General features: G+C 37.6%; 1 protein-coding gene across 1 annotated transcript in view; it reads right to left on the bottom strand.

Moving 5' to 3' along the window:
* Positions 1-1,364: 1,364 nt before the first annotated feature.
* tsl (torso-like) overlaps positions 1,365-21,367 on the bottom strand; it is a 34,648-nt gene continuing 14,645 nt past the window's right edge. The window contains exons 2-4 of the mRNA XM_067762360.1: positions 11,851-12,131; positions 9,710-10,141; positions 1,365-9,394 (exon numbers count right to left, since the gene is read on the bottom strand). Of these exons, the coding sequence (XP_067618461.1) occupies positions 8,987-9,394; positions 9,710-10,141; positions 11,851-12,078 (1,068 nt within the window). The 5' untranslated portion in view covers positions 12,079-12,131 and the 3' untranslated portion in view covers positions 1,365-8,986. The remainder of the gene's footprint in view (positions 9,395-9,709; positions 10,142-11,850; positions 12,132-21,367) is intronic.

Raw genomic sequence — 21,367 nt, 5'->3', positions numbered from 1 at the left:
GCATCGCTTTTATAGTTTACGCTGCATACTTCTAGGCTCTTCGATTTCCAGAAGTTACTAGTTGTTTCGGCTACAAAATCGCCAGCCACAACTACGTGCACAAATTATTGCTCTCTCTTGTGACAGTTTACAGTCTCCCGCACACACATAAGCGTATAAGTAAATTCATCGGTGTGTGACATCTCATCTCTCGCTGCCTTGTATGTAAATGTTGCTCGTCGGAATGTGTACATATGTGTAGACGCAATTATTGATTCGTTTATGTAGATACATAATGATTGAATTATTGATGTGCATTCACGTCACTGCTTAGATCGGCTTAGAGCTGGCAGCACTCCTTAGTTTTGCTAATATTCGTAACAATATTTATATATGGAAGTCTATATCTATCTCGATTCCTTTATACCTGTACAACCAACCGTTATCCAATAAAAGTTAATATACTCTGTGTGCAAAGCACACATTTGAGGTACATTTAAACTGGCAGAGAGCAACTTCAGGGGTGCCAGCTGTATGGAGAATAATAAGGACGATTTAGTACATCATTTATTCTTAGCTATCCTCTTAAAGTGTTTCGAGGCCAACCAAAGACTTAATCGAAGACCAAGGCAACCTTAACCGAAACTATAATATTGCAATGAAACGCTTCGTATCACGGTTTGTGGTTAGCATTTACTACACATGATTTATGTTTATATATGTACCAGGATTGAAAAGGACCCATTTGCCATGATTATTTCAGACAAAAGATTCCCTAAAGTGGTTTTCAGATATTTGTCATCCTAGGAGTCCATACTTGAAATGTTCTAGTTTTCTAATACCTGTCATTGTGCTCAGAATCTTCTCATTAGAGCGTCTTATCCATTCGCATGATATGATCTACGCAGCTAACTATTAAACCTACTTCGAAACACGCCATTAGAGTCACTAGAAGGTTCATTAATATTCCAATTTTCTCTCGGATATTCCAACAGCCATAGGATTTAGTCTCGAACACGGAAATGAACCCCGGTGAAAGATCAGGACGGAACGCTCTAGACGTGATTTTTGTTCGTTGAGAGGACTTTATTTTTGAATTTTCAACGCAGTCCAAAGTCGCACTTGTTGGTAAAGGTGCACAACCGCAGTTCTAGTATCTGGACATTTACTGGACTTTACTCAAATAAAAGCAAATGTTTTAATAAGTAAAAAATTTGGGGAAGACAAATTTTGAAATGCGGTAAAGAATTCTCTCTTGACTTAAAACATTAGATATCATCTTTCCGATACATTTCAGGCTTAATTCGTGTTCTTTTTCTTATGGACTAATGTCTACTGACCATAGGTTCCATCGTGTTTTTGAATTAAATAGGTTTGTTTTTTCTTTATCTTCGATTTATTTATTTACAATCATTACATTCGTAAGTGTATTTTAATATTTAAATTTACTCTTATATATATACAGCAGACGGATTCCAACGCTAGCAACAGTTAAGACCTAATGCCAATAATGAAAAAAAAAATACATAGCGCGTTTTACCTCCGAGGAAATTCAGGCCGACCTTATCTTCCGATAATAAGGGTTTTCGTTTGGTCGTCAGAACAAACTTCTGGTAATACTACGGACTCATTCAGTCTATGTGATGTCGTCATGGACCGGCCATTTCAACCTGACCTAACCTTATCTTCCTATTTCCCGGCGATAATGAGATTGAAAGATTCCAATGGCTATGTCTGATAAATAGTTGAAAACAACTTTATATCAAGATCTCTGATTTTCAATGTACTTCCGGATTTGAATTGGACATTAATGAAAAGCATGCTTTTCTTTTTTGAAATGATTGGAAACTCCATTCTGGTAACTCTTGAATGTCAAAAGTTGTTGAGACGTTGAGCGCCTTAACTCCTCAATTTCTCAAATTTATTGCAGTGTAGTAAGTACTTAAGCTGTGTTTTCGCTCATGCCGAAAGTAGAGATATCGCCAGACATAATGTTTCTTGATCGGCTTTTTTTATACATTTCAGTGATGACAAAGGAGGACTTTGGCAGGTTCGAAACATATGTTAGGTTTATCAAAATGGCCTCCGCTGTACTATCAGGACCACTATTTCGTTGGTTTCCTCTGTTTTTACTGTCTCAAATGTCGGAAAAAATTTCGCCATAAGCATCGAATATTTTGTTAGCACATTTTTTCTTCGAATTTTGCAAGGACTATATGACTGAGCATAGCTTACTTTTCCAGCAGATAGGTGGCAGTGCTCGTTCGATTTGGATCGTTTATGCTTAAAAGAAGCACACTGGAGGAACCTGCAGCACTGTTAACACACCGTGCTCAGGACTGCTTCGGAGAGAAATAAAATACTGAACACACTACTTATGCTTAATACCCAAAAAGCTGGTCATCCTAACAATCATTTGATTCAAGAGGCCTAGCCTCCCAGGGGCATAATGAGTCATCCCCCATCTAGAGTGTCACTTGCTGGCAAGAGTGATCCTTCTTTTGGATTCCAAAATTTTCACTGCGAAAGCACTAGTATCTGTCAAAATTGATGTGGTGATCTTGTTATTTCTGCGGTCGCAATATATGTAAATATTATCAAATCAGGAATACCTCACCTGGTATCTCCTGAGTGCATTCATAGTGTGAACAATTGTCTCCGAGTGTGATTGTGGGTAATGAAAGTCTGTGGGTCACTTAAAGTTTGGACATGGTCTGTGAAGTTATCGGTTTAATGGATAACACGCGAAAACTTTAAGGCAGCACTGGATCTTTTGTAGTATAATTCCGGAAGTAATGAGGTAATTTGGTTGCTAATCTCGGAATCCGTTCGCAAGCTTATAGTCTAAGAGCCCGTGACTACCAGACCTTCGTCATTTTACAAAAGTTGTAATTTCGTCAGTGCATACTTCCAACCCTGCTTAAGTTGGTCTATTATAAAACTTGAGTCATAGTGGCTTTAACAGATATCTTGCATACATTTTGCAGAAAATATACGTTTCTTTCGTCATTTTATAAAGACTGATTTTCATATATGGTCTTCGTCACAATATAAGAAGCAACTAGCCTCATTGCCAGACACTTTCCATAGTGGCTTTGTCCAGCCAGACACTTTTTGTAATGCAAAACTGTACTCTTTCATAAAATGAAAGCTGGACATTTTTTACGGCAAACAAAATTTTAAAAGTTTTTTTTAAAGATTTTGTATTCGAATTTCAGTAAAAAATTGCTTCGATGTTATTTGCAGTTTTGAAGGATTAAAAGTGTCTGGCTAATCAAAAACTATGGAAAGTGTTTGGCAATGAGGCTAGTGGCTTATACTATCGTAACGAAGACCATATATAAAAATCAGTCTTTATAAAAAGACGAAAGAAAGGTCTATTTTTAACACGCTTTTATTAGTTTGGCCTGTATGTAACGGAATCTTTGAGCTTAATTTTCAACGGTTTCTAGAAGTCTGATTAATTTGAAACTTTGCATACGTATCAAGGACCGATGACAATTCATTAACGTGATGGTGTGGTGACATAAGGTCAACGGCCATAAGGTCAATTGGCCTTATTACCACATTGAATGGCCATAAGTTTGATTGAAACTTTGCACACGTATCACGGCTCGATGACAATGCAATAATGTGATGGTGGGGACATAAGGTCAACGGCCATAAGGTCAATTGGCCATATTACCACTTTCAATGGCCATAAGTTTGATTGAAACTTTGCACACGTATCAATAGCCGATGAAAATGCATTAATGTGATGGTGTGGTGACATAAGGTCAACGGCCATAAAGTCTATTGGCCTTATTACCACTTTGAATGGCCATAAGTTTGATTGAAACTTTGCACACGTATCAAGGCTCGATGACAATGCAATAATGTGATGGTGGGGTGACATAAGGTTAACGGACATAAGGTCAATTGAACTTATGACCACCCCAAATGGCCATAGATTTGAAACCTTGTACATAATGCGAAAAACGCATTCGTTTATTAATGATAGAAGTGGATGCATGGCACATCTACGAAAGAGCATACTGGAACCTTTTTTATTAACACGCTTTTATTAGCTTGGCCTGTATCTATGTAACGGAATCTTTGAGCTTAATTTTCAACGGTTTCTAGAAGTCTGATTAATTTGAAACTTTGCATACGTATCAAGGACCGATGACAATTCATTAATGTGATGGTGTGGTGACATAAGGTCAACGGCCATAAGGTCAATCGGCCTTATTACCACTTTCAATGGCCATAAGTTTGATTGAAACTTTGCACACGTATCAACAGCCGATGAAAATGCATTAATGTGATGGTGTGGTGACATAAGGTCAACGGCCATAAAGTCTATTGGCCTTATTACCACTTTGAATGGCCATAAGTTTGATTGAAACTTTGCACACGTATCAAGGCTCGATGATAATGCAATAATGTGATGGTGTGGTGACATAAGGTTAACGGACATAAGGTCAATTGAACTTATTACCACCTCAAATGGCCATAGATTTGAAACCTTGCACATAATACGAAAAACGCATTCGTTTATTAATGATAGAAGTGGATGCATGGCACATATACGATAGAGCATACTGGAGCCCTTTTTTAACACGCTTTTATTAGCTTGGCCTGTATCTATGTAACGGAATCTTTGAGCTTAATTTTCACCGGTTTCTAGAAGTCTGATTAATTTGAAACTTTGCACACGTATCAAGGGTCGATGACAATGCATTAATGTGATGGATGGTGTGGTGACATAAGGTCAACGGCCATAAGGTCAATTGGCCTTATTACCACTTTGAATGGCCATGAGTTTCATTGAAACTTTGCACACGTATCAAGGCTCGATGACAATGCATTAATGTGATGGTGTGGTCACATAAGGTTAACGGACATAAGGTCAATTGAACTTGTGACCACCCCAAATGGCCATAGATTTGAAACCTTGCACATAATGCGATAAACGCATTCCCTTATTAATGATAGAAATTTATGCATGGCACATCTACGAAAGAGCATACTGGAGCCCTTTTTAAAACGCTTTTATTAGCTTGGTCTGTCAATTGGCCTTATTACCACTTTGAATGACCATAAGTTTGATTAAAACTTTGCACACGTATCAAGGCTCGATGACAATGCATTAGTGTGATGGTGTGGTGACATAAGGTCAACGGCCATAAGGTCAATTGGCCTTATTACCACTTTGAATGGCCATAAGTTTGATTGAAACTTTGCACACGTATCAAGGCTCGATGACAATGCAATAATGTGATGGTGTGGTCACATAAGGTTAACGGACATAAGGTCAATTGAACTTGTGACCACCCCAAATGGCCATAGATTTGAAACCTTGCACATAATGCGATAAACGCATTCCCTTATTAATGATAGAAATTTATGCATGGCACATCTACGAAAGAGCATACTGGAGCCCTTTTTAAAACGCTTTTATTAGCTTGGTCTGTCAATTGGCCTTATTACCACTTTGAATGACCATAAGTTTGATTAAAACTTTGCACACGTATCAAGGCTCGATGACAATGCATTAGTGTGATGGTGTGGTGACATAAGGTCAACGGCCATAAGGTCAATTGGCCTTATTACCACTTTGAATGGCCATAAGTTTGATTGAAACTTTGCACACGTATCAAGGCTCGATGACAATGCAATAATGTGATGGTGTGGTCACATAAGGTTAACGGACATAAGGTCAATTGAACTTGTGCCCACCCCAAATGGCCATAGATTTGAAACCTTGCACATAATGCGATAAACGCATTCCCTTATTAATGATAGAAATTTATGCATGGCACATCTACGAAAGAGCATACTGGAGCCCTTTTTAAAACGCTTTTATTAGCTTGGTCTGTATCTATCTATGTATCTATGTATCCATGTATGTATGTATGTAACGGAATCTGCACTGGTGCCGAGAGCCCCGGTAATGCAGAGCTCCGAACTCCGTTGCACCTTTTGAAGCATTTTAAGATAGGTACTTTTAGCTAGTGCAGGCCACCAGACCAAGGCACCATAAAGAAGAATCGGGCGCACAATGGCTGTGTAAATACAGTAGGTCACCTTAGGGGAGAATCCCCAGGAGGTGCCAATTGCCCTCTTGCAGTTGAACAGCTCTGCTGCTGCCTTCTTGGATCGCTCCACTATATAGTCACTGCATAATAGCTCCCTATCCAGAATGTCTCCCAAATACTTGACTTGATCGCTAAACGCTAAGAACGTACCCCCAATTCTTGGCGGTGTAAGATTTGGTACTTTGTACCTCCTCGTGAAGAGAAGAAGCTCGGTTTTATCCGGGTTGACTTCCAAATCTGTGGCGGGTTGTACTCCTGGAGCAGCTCCAGGATGTCATCTGGGTCCGTTGGCGTTACTGGAACCCAGGCTCTAGCCCTTGGTCGCGAGGGGATATCATGCGCCTCCACTACCTTGAGGTGCGTGCCCGGATATACCACCCCTATCAGCGTGACGGCGGCCCTATAGAGGTTGACCGACCTAGCGTCTTCACAGGCAATTAGCTTTACATTGCCCTGGAACCATCCTGCATCGGTGTAAGATGGCGGTGGACCAGGGTTGTCTTTTTAACCTTAACGGCCACCGTAGCGAGCGCGGCCTCGATCCACTTACACTGTTGTTTCGGGATCCTGCAATCTTCGCTGCTCTCGTCTATAATGCCAATGATTTGCCGACCCTTGGCAATTTCGGCGAAAAACCGCGTCCAGCCTCCCTGCTTCTTACCCCTTTTCGGTGCCGTGGAGTTGGACTCATCCATGGACCGCTGGCGTTTCGAGGTTTCATCACTCTCGACTAAAACTTTAAACAATCGTTTATAGTTAATCACCTCAAAATAAAATTATAATAAAATTTAAGTTATTAACAGAATAATTTAATTCATAGTAAAAAGCGTGGGGTGCTTGATATTGAATGTTACAATCATTCTATTGGCAACTATCTGAGAGGAAAATATGAAATGTAGTCAAATGCACCCCACGCTTTTTAATCTGAATTAAATTATTCTGTTAATAACTTAAATTTTATCATAATTTTATTTTGAGGTGATTAACTATAAACGATTGTTTAACCTTCTACTACTGTTATATAAACCCTTTTTAATTGAAAATTATTTTCTATTTTTAGTTCGATTTGCTATAAAAGGAGTTTTTTTTTAAACAGTTTTTTTAAACTATTATTTATTCTGCCAAATTTTTGCACGATATCTGTTAAAGCCACTATGACTCAAGTTTTATAATAGACCAACGATCCTGCTTCAATTCGAAGTATGCACTGACGAAATTTCAACTTTTATAAAATGACGAAGGTCTGGCAGTCACGGGCTCTTGCTCTATTAACATAAATGTAAATCCCTCTTACAAAAGAAACATATTTTTGTTACAGTATCCTAGGTTTGTACATTAGGGTGGTTCTAATAATAAAGTAAGAAATAGTTTCCATCTTCACGCCTTGAAATGGTAATAAGAAAATAAAAAATATCATATATATATTTGGTACCGGTTAAAGGTCAAATTTCTATATTTTTATTTTCGATATTTTTAAACGGTTTTATTTAGCATAGGAAGAACTTTTTTATTTTTTTACTGAAACTATGCAACTATTTTTGAGATTGGCAAAAATGCTTTCGAGAAAAATCGAGAAAGTTTTATGAAAATTTCGAGCTTTAGTTTTAATCATTTTTTCCGAAAGGTCTTTCAATTATTCTTCTACATAAAAAAATGTTCATAATTTGTATGGAGAAAAAATCTAAGACATCCTTTAACCATCTACATTACTTCCCACCATAGCAAAAGGCAGTAAACTTTAAGAAATTAAATCAGAGAAATATGAAGAGCAAATTTTGTACTATGTTCAAACAGAAAAATAAATTGAGGCAATTTCGATTTAAATAGAGTGGTGTTCATGCAACTCAATTTAGATTACACATTAGTAATTTAATAGCTGGTTGGCTCATCTCAACAGCAACAACATACCTTTGTTTAGACTGTCAAAATGTGCGTGTTGGTATTAGGCGAATGGAATGGAATGAAAACATAAAACTTTGAAATTTTTGTGTGTTATAAGAAAATGTGTTCAATGTTTTGGTTTCATTTTAAGTTTGCCATCTTCTTTTGACAATACATACTCCAGTGAAATGAAAAAAATCAAATCAGCTGATGAGATGAGCCAACCACATAGTTGAGCCATGCGTAACTGTAGTTTAAATGTACTCAATAAACCCACTTTACAAGGTTGCATTTACAATTTGAAACAATTTATTGTGAAATTTTTTTAAATTGGCAATTTATTATTGTAATTTATTATATGATAAATTGCGTAATAAATTTTTAATGATTAATTTTCAAGTTAATGTGTAAATGGACGGCGGTATAGTACTATCGATTTTGGGTAGTACATAAACCAAACAAACTACTTTTTACCTCTGTTCAAAATCCCTTCAGTCGTCTCCTACTGGGTCCAATATTAGTTTCAGATATTTTTGAACTTGCTATTACCACTTTAAAAGGTGAAAGTTGGAAACATTGTTTGTTTTATTACAAAAGTTAGCCCTAATGAACATACATATGTTGCAGTTAAACCTTAATAAACTTCTAACATAAACCTCTTAATTTTATCCAAATCCATCCCTTTGTATACACATAGATGATATATCTAAATAAGCTATGACTCTTAAAACTAGGATTGACTTAATTTACAACAATAAAATCAATTAAAACTATCACAGGCATCAACAAATCATTACTGCAGCCTCCTGGGACAACAACAGCGATTCTTTATAATATAACTACAACAATTTTTTCTTTGTTAATTATTTGATTAACAACGCTAGGCATGTCATTCAATATTTCACTTGGTACTTTCTTACATTTGGGTATATACAACAGTTGACGGCTGCGCAAATGAATGGCAACAGTACGTTTAGTCGCTAATGACTTAGGAACATTTACGGCTCACTTTGTTATTCTTTTCATTCTCATTCCATTTTCATTCCTCAGTTCATGGGCATATTAACTTCCCAAAGTTTCATTTGATTATCGAGTACTTCGTTGAACCAGTTTTGCTTTTCTGGTTGATTTCTAAATATGATATTTAATGACTTTAAATCTAACTGCAGAATTGCATCATTTCCTAAAAGATTATCCAAAGCTTTTAACAGCGTCCCATTGCCATGCAGCTTAAGAAGCGTCACATATTTCACAACATAATATTCATATTGCAGTTTTCGACGCGCCCAACGTTCCACTGTCGCATTTGCGCTTGCAGAACGTATTTGGCCCAAATGTACAGCATGCCAGGGTGCAAAGAAATCGTAGAGATCTTTTTTTGAAAGACTATTCAATCCTTTCGTTTTAATGCGATCTCGAATTAGTTGATAATTCTTGCGGGTGTAGACAAAGACCTGAAACGAAAAAAACAAAAAACATTAGAATGAGGTTCAACACATCGACGGATGAGAATGAATCACCCAAACCCAGCAAACAGCTAAACCTTTTATCTCAGAATTAGTTTCAAAAACGGACAATTTATTCGTCCTAAAAAAGGTGTATAATTTAGGTTTTTTCTTTTTAAGATAGGTTGGTTCTCATCGAAATTCCGAAATTAGGCATTCATCACTGCAACTCTAAGCATTTCTCCCAGCGAGTTTTGACTTGCGGACTTTTTTACGTTTTCTGAGTTAGAGCGTGATGGAGCCGCCAGTCGAGTTATTACTTACCTGATACAATGAATTCCCCGTCGTATAGGAGTTAATGTAATGTGTACCGCAGGATTCCATAAATTTGATGGCACCCGTTACATTCCCAGCTGCTATTCCACCAATACGTTCATTGACATCATTCTCTAATGTCTGATTAATTGGAATATCTGCTCTGAATTTGCCCACTTCACGGAAGCGCACAACTCGTACCAGCACATAAGAATATTCGCCCATTATGTAAGATGTATTGATGCCTAACTTTTTGGCAGCATTATCAGCAAACCAACCACCAGTAAAAGCTTCCCATGGTTTATCCAATCGTTCGACTGTGAAATCACGAAAATAAGCCTGATACAACTGTCGACGATTATCACAAAATTCCATATGAAAGTCACCATGGAATATGCCAGGCGCATTCTCTTCGCGACTCTCGCTTAACACGCTTAGATTCTGTAAAATATGTGAAATTTATTTAGCTTGAGCATAGTCTATAGAGAAATATCTAAATTAAAAATACTGAGTAGACTTTTAATATGTATATTGTAAAACTGAATATTTCTAACAATGGTATCTTTTTTCTACTGGGACAATGCATCCCTGGGCTTTACGCAGATTTGAGATAGTGCATCGAATAAAAGCCCAAAGGTTTTGCTGGCTAGGCCATGTTATGCAAATGAACCGGAGACACTCTGTCAAGAAAGTATTTCTATCGACAGACAGGTGGAAGAAGAATTGACCAAGTCCTACCCCTTCCATTGCTGAGCTATGATATAAACTTAACAACTTTCTCTAAAGTCTCGGACGTGGAAAATGTCGGCAACATTGTACATCTACGTCGGTGGCTGAACAATCAGTTTCTCTTAATAGTTAGACACCTGGACATCCTAACAGACATCTTATTGAGGAAGTCTCACCTTCTAGGGACATAAGGAGTAATTTTCACAAGCACTATGAAGATATCCAGCTCAAAAAAATTAAACCCTTTGAACCAGATGAGCATAAACATATTCTCCGCATTATCCACGAAGATTATAAAGTAGGATGTCCTTAAATGCTCGGTAAACCCTTTTTGGAGCCCAATAAACGAGAGTGGATTTCTCCGATTTGGAGACTGTAAGAGGTTAAACTCGTACTTATGCAGAATCAATCCGGTCATACGCAACGTGTGCCGTGTGTATTATGTGCCACCACAAGACACCAACCGTCTTTTTAATTGTGATGTGGAACCAACGCCTTTCGCACCTACATATGTATCTATGTGAACCCTAATGAAATGACAATTTTCACCTATTAGATAGTGCGATGAAATGCTAAAGGAAGAAAGTCAAATTGTGGTTAGCGCAAGAATATAAGATACAATTCCATCCCCTTCAAAGTTTGATCGAAGTCCGTTAAATCGTTACGTTGGTATGCATGCGCATGTTGCTGATGTAGCGATAATAACACTCCCTGACGGCCGTGGATATCCGAATTTCAAGCATGCCAAATACCATATATTTTATAAAACACAGGTAAAAAAAGACCCCCGAACACTTTTTGGCTTGTCTCTTTGCTGCTCCTGAGTTCGGTTAGGTTAGGTGGTACTTGCCCTGATAAGGAAAGCTCACTTGGACAACGTCGAAGGAGTAGTCGGGACGCAATGTCGAGTGTATATGTATTGTACCCGATAACATCGAATCGAAAAGAATCGATACACAAAATGAAAATAGATTTCCTCATTAGGGGTTTTTACGTGGGGGGTCTAAACCCAGCGCACTTCGTTTGTCAGGATATAGATAAGCATGCCTTACCGATGGCATATTCTTAGCCACCTAACCCACTTGGGGAAAACCAGTAAAAGCCATTCGAAACATTTCGAGGCTTCAGACAAGGTGACTCCCTATAACGCGATTTCTTAGCCTGACCCTGAGGAAGATAATTCTATTTTTGTTATGAAAAACCTTCTCAGTGAAAAGTCTTCTGCCTTGCAGCTGCCGGTAGGAGTGGCCGTAGGTCGCGCCCCGCCATTTGGAAAAACTTAATACGAGCACGACGCAAATTGGAAGGGAAGCTCCACCTAGATGTCCTCGGCTGTAAATCGCGCTAAGTATTTTGTTTTATTCTATTATAAGAACTTCCCTGAGTAAAGGTACATACTTACATCAAATTTTTATTCATACCTTATATATTGATTTTGTTGGCTCCTTGAATAACCACTTGTCCACCTCGTAACTATCATTGTACGGTATGACGCGCATTGATATACCCAAATAACCATAACGTACGAAAATATTGATGGCTTTGCCAATACGCAATTGTGACTCGCGAGTGCCGCCTAAGGAAATGTGAAATGTGCAAACTATGAAAATCCGTGCCAACAGCCAAAAAAGTCCATTACTCAGGTTCATCGCTCATTCGGCGTAACGTTTACATAGAAACGTTTGTGCAACAAACCAAGTAACTGTAAAAAATTTAAATTAAACTAGATATAGGTCATAAAGAAATGTTTGAGGAATATTAAGAAAAAAATAAAAAGTTTAAATTTTATGGAAAAGTGATCAGCCACGCATACATAATTCAATTTAAGGCCACGTCCGAAGCAATTTGTGCCTACGCTGCCCAAAGCATTCCAAATTTGGCAAGCAACCTGTCAAATAATTTTGTTAAGTATTGTCAACGAATGTACAGATAGTGTTTTTTTATCATCATTAACATTCATATCATTTGTTCACATAAAGCCACGGATATTGCTACTTAATTTTCCTTTAAAAAAAATAATAACCATAATTGGCACTAATAAATTTGAAATTCGACTAAACCAATTCAATCGTAGTAAAAAGTACGGATTTGCTTTCTAGTAAAAATGTGCTTACAGGTTTAAATTATTATTTACATTTTGACAATCAAAGGAGCATTCCACGGTTGGTACGGAATAAACCGTACGTATTTTTACAGTTTTCTTCCTCAACTGAAGACGAACCATAACTTTATCAAATAAAAAGAAAATTCAGTTTCCGAATTCCTTAGAAGTACTTTCTTAAAAATATTACGAAATTTTATTGACTAAATTTCGTTGGCTTCCCGTTATAGAGAAAAGAAATACACTTTTTTTCCCGAAATTGAGTTATCGATATTTGCAAATGCGAATCTTAAGCGCCAAATACACGACACGAACATTTCCGCGAACATTCCCTTTATGTCATGTTTCTGCGACCTTTTCTGTCGTGTATGGTGGTGTTTGCCAGTTCGCGCAAATGTTCGCCAAAAATCAAAATATTTTTATTTTTGGCGAACATTTGCGCGAACTGTTCGTGCGTGTATGGCGAAATAGCTCATAATCTTAGTAATTTCTGAACGGAACAGACGTGCGCGGAAAAGTAAAATGGACAATAAAAAAATTCTGAGTGAATTTATTGAATCTTCTCTCTTTTTTTACGCTTAATTGCCACAGCGAGCAATATTGCTGCAGCACAATTGTTGTCCGTATTCATCGCTGTCTGAAAGAGAACTAATGTTCGGCCAAAAGTTCGTATGGTGTATGGCCAAAGCTCCGAACAAGATTGCGGAATCTTCGCGGAAATGTTCGTGTCGTGTATTTGGTGCTTTACCGAAAAATATCAATTGAATGCATCCCGCGCTTCGTCCTTTGGGTTATTCTCTATGTCTAATAAAAACAAACATTGCTAAGCCCTGTGGAAAATGGAATAAAAAAGTTTATTTTCATATAAGGAAGGTAAATTTTTGCTGAGAAGGGCAGCTGATTTACGAATCACACAATCACACTTATTTTAGCTCTAACACTGAATTTGCTTTCGCTTGTAGCAATTGCTTACGAAGCATAAAAAATTTAATTCTATATGCCATATGTAAGCATTTTTTAAGAAAGCTGCCAGACCAATACGTTCACTTGTGTTCGAAGTTGCCTCTTTCCAAAATTTAGAAATTTGGTTCATAGTATGTATGCATGATTGGTAAAGACTACTCGAAACAACAATCCTGAAGCTTTTAATTTACAAAATCTGCTCGACCTTTTTGTTACGAAATTTTCGAAAGTGGATTCAATTTTTTTTAAACCAGAGTTCAGTCTCAACTTGAATACTATCTTATTTGCAAGGCTTTCACGCTTAATCTATAACGTTGTAAATGAATTTCCAGTGTAACAATAGCTATATTTTTGATCTCCCATTCCAATATATCCTATTGGCTTGGGTCTATGAACCCAAATGTGCCACATTTGATATTAAACTGTGTTTAGTTCAATATGTATTGATGTACTGAAAAGAAGACGAAGGACCACAAGTTTTGTTATCGGCTTCACAAAACTCGTAGAGCTATTTTTGAATATATCGACATAAAAGTTGGCCCAGGTTTTAAAAAATTTGTCTGCATAATTTCGAAGAAATTTGGTCCGAGGGATGTAATAAGGAGTAGCTTCCATGTCTTATCTTGACCGGTTTCATCGATTTGACCATATTACGCACATATGGTTCAAGCGCGGCGCTGTAAACTGTCGAAGAATTTGTGTAGGTCATACAACCTTAGACTAAGAAAGTTTACCTAAGGACACATGTAGAGCCAAAAAGCTTTTATAAAATATTGCTATCAAACTACAGGTAATGAAGAGGTATCTAAGTAAGGGTGGCTGTAATATTGTCTACTATTTAATGGGTATTCTCCGCGGAACCGGTAAAAATTTCTATTGAACATGTGATGGACAAGAGTCTTGTTCCGTCTTTTGCTTCGTCAGAAGTGGCTTTGGCCGAGCTAAGCGAAAGAAAGAACTGTTGTACTCCTAGACAATTCGTCTAAGAAAATTAAAAATAGGCCTGAGAGAAGGACTGATGGAAATTGGTTAAAATTAGCAACAAAATCATTGCAGGAAAAGTCATTATCAGCATAAATTGGCAATGCATAGAAAGTTAGGCAACACATCCCTGCTTAGAGACAGCTCTATGAACTCAACGGAGGCCTTTCGAGTAGAGCTTGCGATTTGTCGAATTTTTTAGAAAAGGGATTTCTCGCGAGATTCTGGAAATACTCGGAAGACTAGCGAGCTTCTCGATATTCAATTTAATCGGTGCATTGGTAATATTATTCTTTTGAAACATAAGCGACAATTTCCACAAAACCACAAGGATAAAACAACGGAGTGTATATCTACTGCTATGTGGAATATTACCTCATTTTGGCTGCCGTTTCTACAACGCCCTATCTCAGAAAAATGCTCTTTTCAGACCTGGTTTCAAAAACGCCCTATCTCATAATTAGGTTGAAGAACTAGGCCGTTCTTTAGAATTTTTTCATAAACGCCCTATTAAATTTAAAAATGTAGTGAATTTGGGCTCAGATTGAGTTCTGAAATAGGGCGTTTTTCTAAAGATTTTTGAAATATAGCGTTTTTGAAACGATATTCCATTCATTTGTCGAAATAATACTGCCAATGCAGCGACTAAACTAAAAGACGAAAAGCTCCCGAGCTTTACGAATATTTCTAGATTCGAGAATCTCGCGAGAGGCAGAGTTATCGATTTTACGAATCTCGAACTTCTCGCTTATGTTCAAGAAGAAATCGTAATCTGCACTTTCGAGTCTTTGCTGCTACATTCGGGTGTCGATGGGAGCACTTTCTGGGCCATAACGTATTCATCCATTCACCTGGCCAGCCAAGCGTGAAGTTCATAGAACTCATAATTTTTATCGGTACACGTCGTTGGAAAAGAGTATAAATCTTCCGGTGAACATGAGAAGAACTGGGTTGTAGTAAACATCATTCACACATGCAGGTCATATAGAACGATACGTAGTAATGAAGGCTTATACACAAACGGTCACAAAGAACATGAATTAGTAAACATTTGCATGAATTTGTCGCTACGGAATATTTTAATGTGAGAACAAGATTCCAAGGTAAAACTCTACATCGGCTGTTCATAAAATAAAAAGGGTGACGTATTTCCTTCATGCACACTTCTGCAATCGAAATGACCCTCGGCACGCGGAAGTAGTATCATAGCTTTTAAAACTAGTTGAATAAGACTTGAAATAGAGTTACTAAAATCATAAATGAAACTGTTTAAGAATAACAAATTTACTAATTTTAATTCCTTTAGTTGATGGTATCTAACTTTTGTTCTTTAATCTAATTGCTTTGAGTTCAAGAAATGCCTAAAACAAAGCACAAACCAAAGGTGTTAAACTATGAATGTTAACACTAGACCACTTAACAAATATGTCGTATATGTTACATGCAAAATTATTTCAATAGTATGAACATTAAAATTGACCGTGAATATCGCGGTGTTAAACTTGATAAGCGATGAGCCATCGACAATGGCATTATCGTCACGATCAGTTTTATTAATTGTACACATAACGCTTTATAAGCGTAATTGAAGAAGATTGTCCAATAAAACAAGTCAAATCAAAAGTTAAGAGCGTACGCGCAAACCTTTTTGTATGTAGAGAAGAAAATCCCGAAATGCCATAATATCAAATTTTTTGAAGAAGACACCAAACAAATGGCACAAATGTGAAGTTACACACACATTTCTTTGAAGTTATACTTCTTTAGGCGCGTTATGAAAAAATGAAATTTTAAAAAATGTGACATAACAGTCACAGCTTGAAAATGCAGTTCGTGTGTTTGTTCGCTGTGAATTGTTGGAGCAAACTTGCTTTGAGTGTATGTATGTATTCGAAAAAAAGCCAGTATTCGCTAGCGTTATTTTACTTCGGCAGTGAATTTATAGGTAGGTATGTATGGCTATACGGATGTATATATATATGTATTTTTATTTCATATCAGATTGACATACATACATATCTATGCGTAATAACGTGTTTAATGCTTTAGAATGCATACATCTCTTGAAAAGTACTCTTTCGTTAAAAATTTCAAACGTTTCGTTAAAATTTTTAAATGAAATTTCTAGTTTTTGGTATGCTTGTATGAAGGTATGTACATGTGTGCTTATATTTGTGCACTAAGGAGATCTAATCTATCAATATATATAAAGAAGGATGTACATATGTTTGTATGTACGCTTTTTTTCCGATGTTGGGATAGCGCACTGCCCTCCAGTGGCCCAATGAAACTAAGCTAATCCTGTTCATGTGTCCACACCCCGTCGGACCGCCGCATTTCTCTGCGATCTCTTTCAGCATGCATCAATTGCGTCATAACTAGAAAGGCAATCTTGCTCACAGCAGTCCAATAATCTATTTGTTTGCACATTCGGGGAACTTAATTCCTAATGGAAGGTTCCTCTCCAAAAAATCTGTGTACAAGGAGTCTTTCGCCGTGAAAACGAGGGCAGTGAAACATGACGTGTTCTGCGTTTTCCAATTCGGTGGAACAGTGTGGTCAGAAAGGATCCCCTCTATCCTACGCTTATATAAATATTTTTTGAAACCGCCGCTCCCGCTCAATATCTGTGTAAGGTGGTAGTTTAGTATGGCGTGTTTCCGCTCGTACTATTCCGCTATATTCCGAACTATCATGAAGGTCGAGCGCCCTTTTCCCAATTCTTCTCACTGTTCTTGCGACCTAATATTGTTCGTAACCCTCCGCTTTTCTTGACATCTTCAGATGGTCTGCCGATTCCAATGCCATACAGATAGGCCATTTCACTTGAGAGTTGATCTACTGGGAGCAGATTAAGTTTCTTGGCTACTGCTATTAAGACAATATCTTCTGCCTCCGGGAAGTTCGATTTGTAGCACACCGTCATATATCGCGTTACATAGCGTTGGCCCTAGAACAGATCTCTCAGGGACACCGCCGGCGATGTTGTGCTTTCTTGGTATCTCATCCGTATCAAAGAAGAGTACTCTGTCGCTAAAATAGTGTAACGAATTTCGGGGAACTCCAACTATTGTACACCTTCTGCTAACGTTCGGATCGCTAAACTGTTGAATAAATCACTCCAGTATTAAGTATTGCAAACTGGTCTTTATTTAGATTACTTTGGGAGTAGTACTTCACAACCAATAGCATGTTTAAATCAAAAGTGATTAGTTATTACTCAGCTTGCGCTGCTTATATACTCTCTGCTGCCTCGTCTGCATATTTCTCCAAATGTCTAGACGGGCCACCTTCTAGAACTCTCGTAGCTCGTGCTTGGTTATGGGCTATATACGTGTATATCTGTAGTTTATAGCCATATGCGTGTGTATGCGCGAGTAACTATTTCGACTGACGACCACATCTGTGTGTGTGAGGGATCTCTTTGTCGCCTTCTACATAAGTGCTGCTAGTTTTAATGTGTACATTTACATAAGAGGGCTGCTTCGTGTTTTTGTTGTTGCGTGATTATTTACTAACAACTTAGTGATGCTATTATTCGTCACAATAGCTACCAATTATTCTGAGCAGATAAGCATGTGTGCCAAAGTTTCGTAGCCCTGTCATTATCTGTCCGGTTATGACTCCGGCTATATTGACTGTATGTTGTTGTTGTTGTTGTAGCAGTGCTTCGCCCCATCCAAAAGGTGCGGCCGAACACAAATTTTCATCAATGTCCTCTAACGGGAGTCCAGGGAATTGGTTCCACATTGTAATTGAAGAGATGGTTGGTGTCATGTAGAGACACATTGCAAGCAGGACATATATTTTGTATGTCGAGGTTGATTATGGATAGGTAAGGGTTTTAACCTGTTACAGCACCCCGATCTAAGTTGAGCTATAGTGACGCGCATTTCCCTAGGGAGAGAGCGTTCCTCTTCTGCGAGTTCTGGGTATTTTATTATTTCTTTAAGAACTGAATTCGTCAGGCAATTCCTGACATAGAGGTCCGACGCCTGTTTGTGGATATCACTGAGGACCTTCTTGTGCTTTTTTGCTTCATACGGCTGTGTTCTCAGGTGCCGTATTTCCTCATAATGCTTACGGAGATGACCCCTTAAGTCCCTGGGTGTGTAGCCTCATCAATCATATGTCTGCTGGGATGCCCAGGTGGTGTTCTGGGGACATAAGAAGACACCCCGTAGCGGTTATGAGGGCAGTATTTTGGCAGGCCTGTATTTTCTTCCAGTGGTTTAGCTTCAACTCCTTTGCGAGCTCTAGTTAACTTTAACACAACAGCTTTCTGGACGTACAACCGCATGTTTACACATCGAACTTCTTTAGTACTTGGTGATCGCCTCTTTTTTATTTCCCCTGCGTTTTCTTTGCCTGCGCTTATCCATTTAATTTCAGTTTATCTAAAGAAGGATATCTGAAAGGGCTCGGAGGGGGAGTTGTATCTTCGGAATGATAGTAAATGGAATGATAATATATCCTTCCAAAAGAGTCTGAGAATCTTACCTGCCAGTGCAAACTCAAGAGCCATAGACTGAAAAAAGACTGGTCCTCTTCCAACACTGTACTACACCATTATGACACCTTATAGCATATTTTGTGGTTACTTAACAGGAAAACAAACAATATAAATAAATATTTGTTTGTTTAGTAAATGTTTCAGTACTGTAATTTAGTAAATCATGAAGAGGAAAGTAAGACATTATTAAATTGCAGCTGACAAAACACGAAAGAGTGCAATGTGGCCAAACCATTATCTTAAGGTTATAGGCATTGCATGCAAATTGCTTCCTATTCAAGAAAAACAATGTAAAAAACAAATCACTTAACGCATTGGTATATAACAATAAACAACCATCATATTTGGGCACATGCACTAAATGTTTATTATTTTATATATACATTAGGATGGCCCAAAAAAAACTAACTTCAAAAATTCTCCCTGGGCACCCCTTCATTTTTTTAGAATTGGGCTCAATATACCTCTGTAATTTTTTCAGATTTTTGATGGATAGGAAAAGGGTGCTCAAAGAACCCAAAGTTTCACGATTGATAAAAAAAAGTCGAAAAAATAAAAAATCCTTATTTTAATAATTATTTTTGTTTCTTTGTTGCAGGTGTTTTAAATATCTAAAACAGATGCTGAAAATATCATCAATAAGATCTAGATTAACAAAACTTAATATTTACGAAATAATTCTCATAACAGTAACCAAAGTTATATATGTTTTAAACATTTCATCAATAACTTATGAGAAACCAATTCTCCTGCAACAAGGCAGTCTGACCGTGTTTTCCTTTTGGGTATTACAGATGTGGAATGTCTATTAAGACTAAATCAACTACCTACTAAGAACTTTAAAGAGATTTAACGAAGATGAAGAATGAAGACAAAAAGCCCAGCTCTTAGAAAGAATACCTAGTACCTCCAAAGGGACATCTTCAATGTATGAGCCTTATTTCGAAATTGGACTCTCTAGTGACACTTCCTGTTCCTCTGAAGATGAAGAATATCCAGTATCAACTTTTGTAAAGAAGAGATCACTGACTATCATGCTAATGAACCGAGCAGTGACAAACCCGTAAAAGCTGCTAAGCAAAACTTGTTTTCTAAGCATGTGATAAGCTCTTTAGGCCGCAATAAAGTGTCTGATAGAAAAGCCTTGAGATTGATGGTCGAAATCGCAGCAGCACTGTGACAAGACCCTAGCTCGTTGCCATTATCACGCAGCACTATTCAACGCCAAAGAAAACAAGGGCGAAAAGCTATATTTGAGGAAATAAAGCAATCTTTTTTTTTTTTTGATGGTCCAGTTATAGCTCATTGGGATGATAAGACTCTTCCCGATATTTTGAGCAATGAAAAAGCAATGAAAAAGTTGTGTAAATTTTTCCCAAATTATTAAATAAATTATAAAATTAAAAAAATTGCTTCAAATAAATGTTTTCATACATTTAAAAAAAGCAATATGGGCAATCCCCGATTATTAAAAATCATAGAAAAAGTAGATCGTTTGTCAGTATTAGTTTCTGCAGGCGGTAAGGGAAAATTGCTTCGAGTACCAAAACTTGTAAGTGGCACTGGCGATAACTCAGCTAATGCAGTATATGACGCACTAACAGAATGGGATTTGGAGAAAAATATAGTCGGCATGTGTTTTGACACTACAGCCGTCAATACAGCGTTGAAAAATGGAGCTTGTGTTTTGCTGGAACATAAAACTGGCAAAGATCTATTATGGTTAGCATGCAGGCATCATATTTTAGAGATTGTTCTCAGATATTTACTCTTTGTGTTGGACCATCAAGCTCTCCTGAGATTCCCTTGTTTAAAAGGTTTCAGGCAGCATTGCCACCAATTCACTTAAAAAACTTTAAACCATTGGAAAAAGCTACTGGCTTAAAAGTGAATACAATAAATTCTTTATTAGATATCTTAATGACGAAAACCCAATCCAGAGACGATTACATTGAGTTAATAGAGCTTTCAGTACTATTTCGATGGGACATAATTTGCGTCGTGCCTCTTCTAATTTTTCCTACAAATTGTCGGGACGGGACCTATTTGTTTTATGCCGACTCCGAACGGCATCTGTAAAGCAGATGAGTTTTCACTGAGAAGATTTTCGTGGCAGAAATACACTCGGAGTATTTGTCAAATCACTGACGAGGGGCGAGGCCGCTTAGAAAAACTTTTTTCGAATTGAAAAAACTTTTTTCTAAATTTTGGATGTTGCGTTGACCGGGAGTTGACCCACAATCTTCGGTGTAGTAGGCGGAGCATGCTACCACCACAGCACCGTGGCCACCCGTGCGGGCGGGAGAGTTAACAGCTACAATTTTACCAACAGCGCTTAAGTCAGAGCTATATGAAATGAAATCATCGAGGGCTAAGGCTA

The sequence above is a fragment of the Eurosta solidaginis genome, chromosome 1, assembly GCF_040869045.1.
Source record: "Eurosta solidaginis isolate ZX-2024a chromosome 1, ASM4086904v1, whole genome shotgun sequence".
NCBI classification, from domain to species: domain Eukaryota; kingdom Metazoa; phylum Arthropoda; class Insecta; order Diptera; family Tephritidae; genus Eurosta; species Eurosta solidaginis.
Note: the sequence above shows the minus strand (reverse complement) of the source record. Positions and strands in the feature narration are given on the sequence as shown.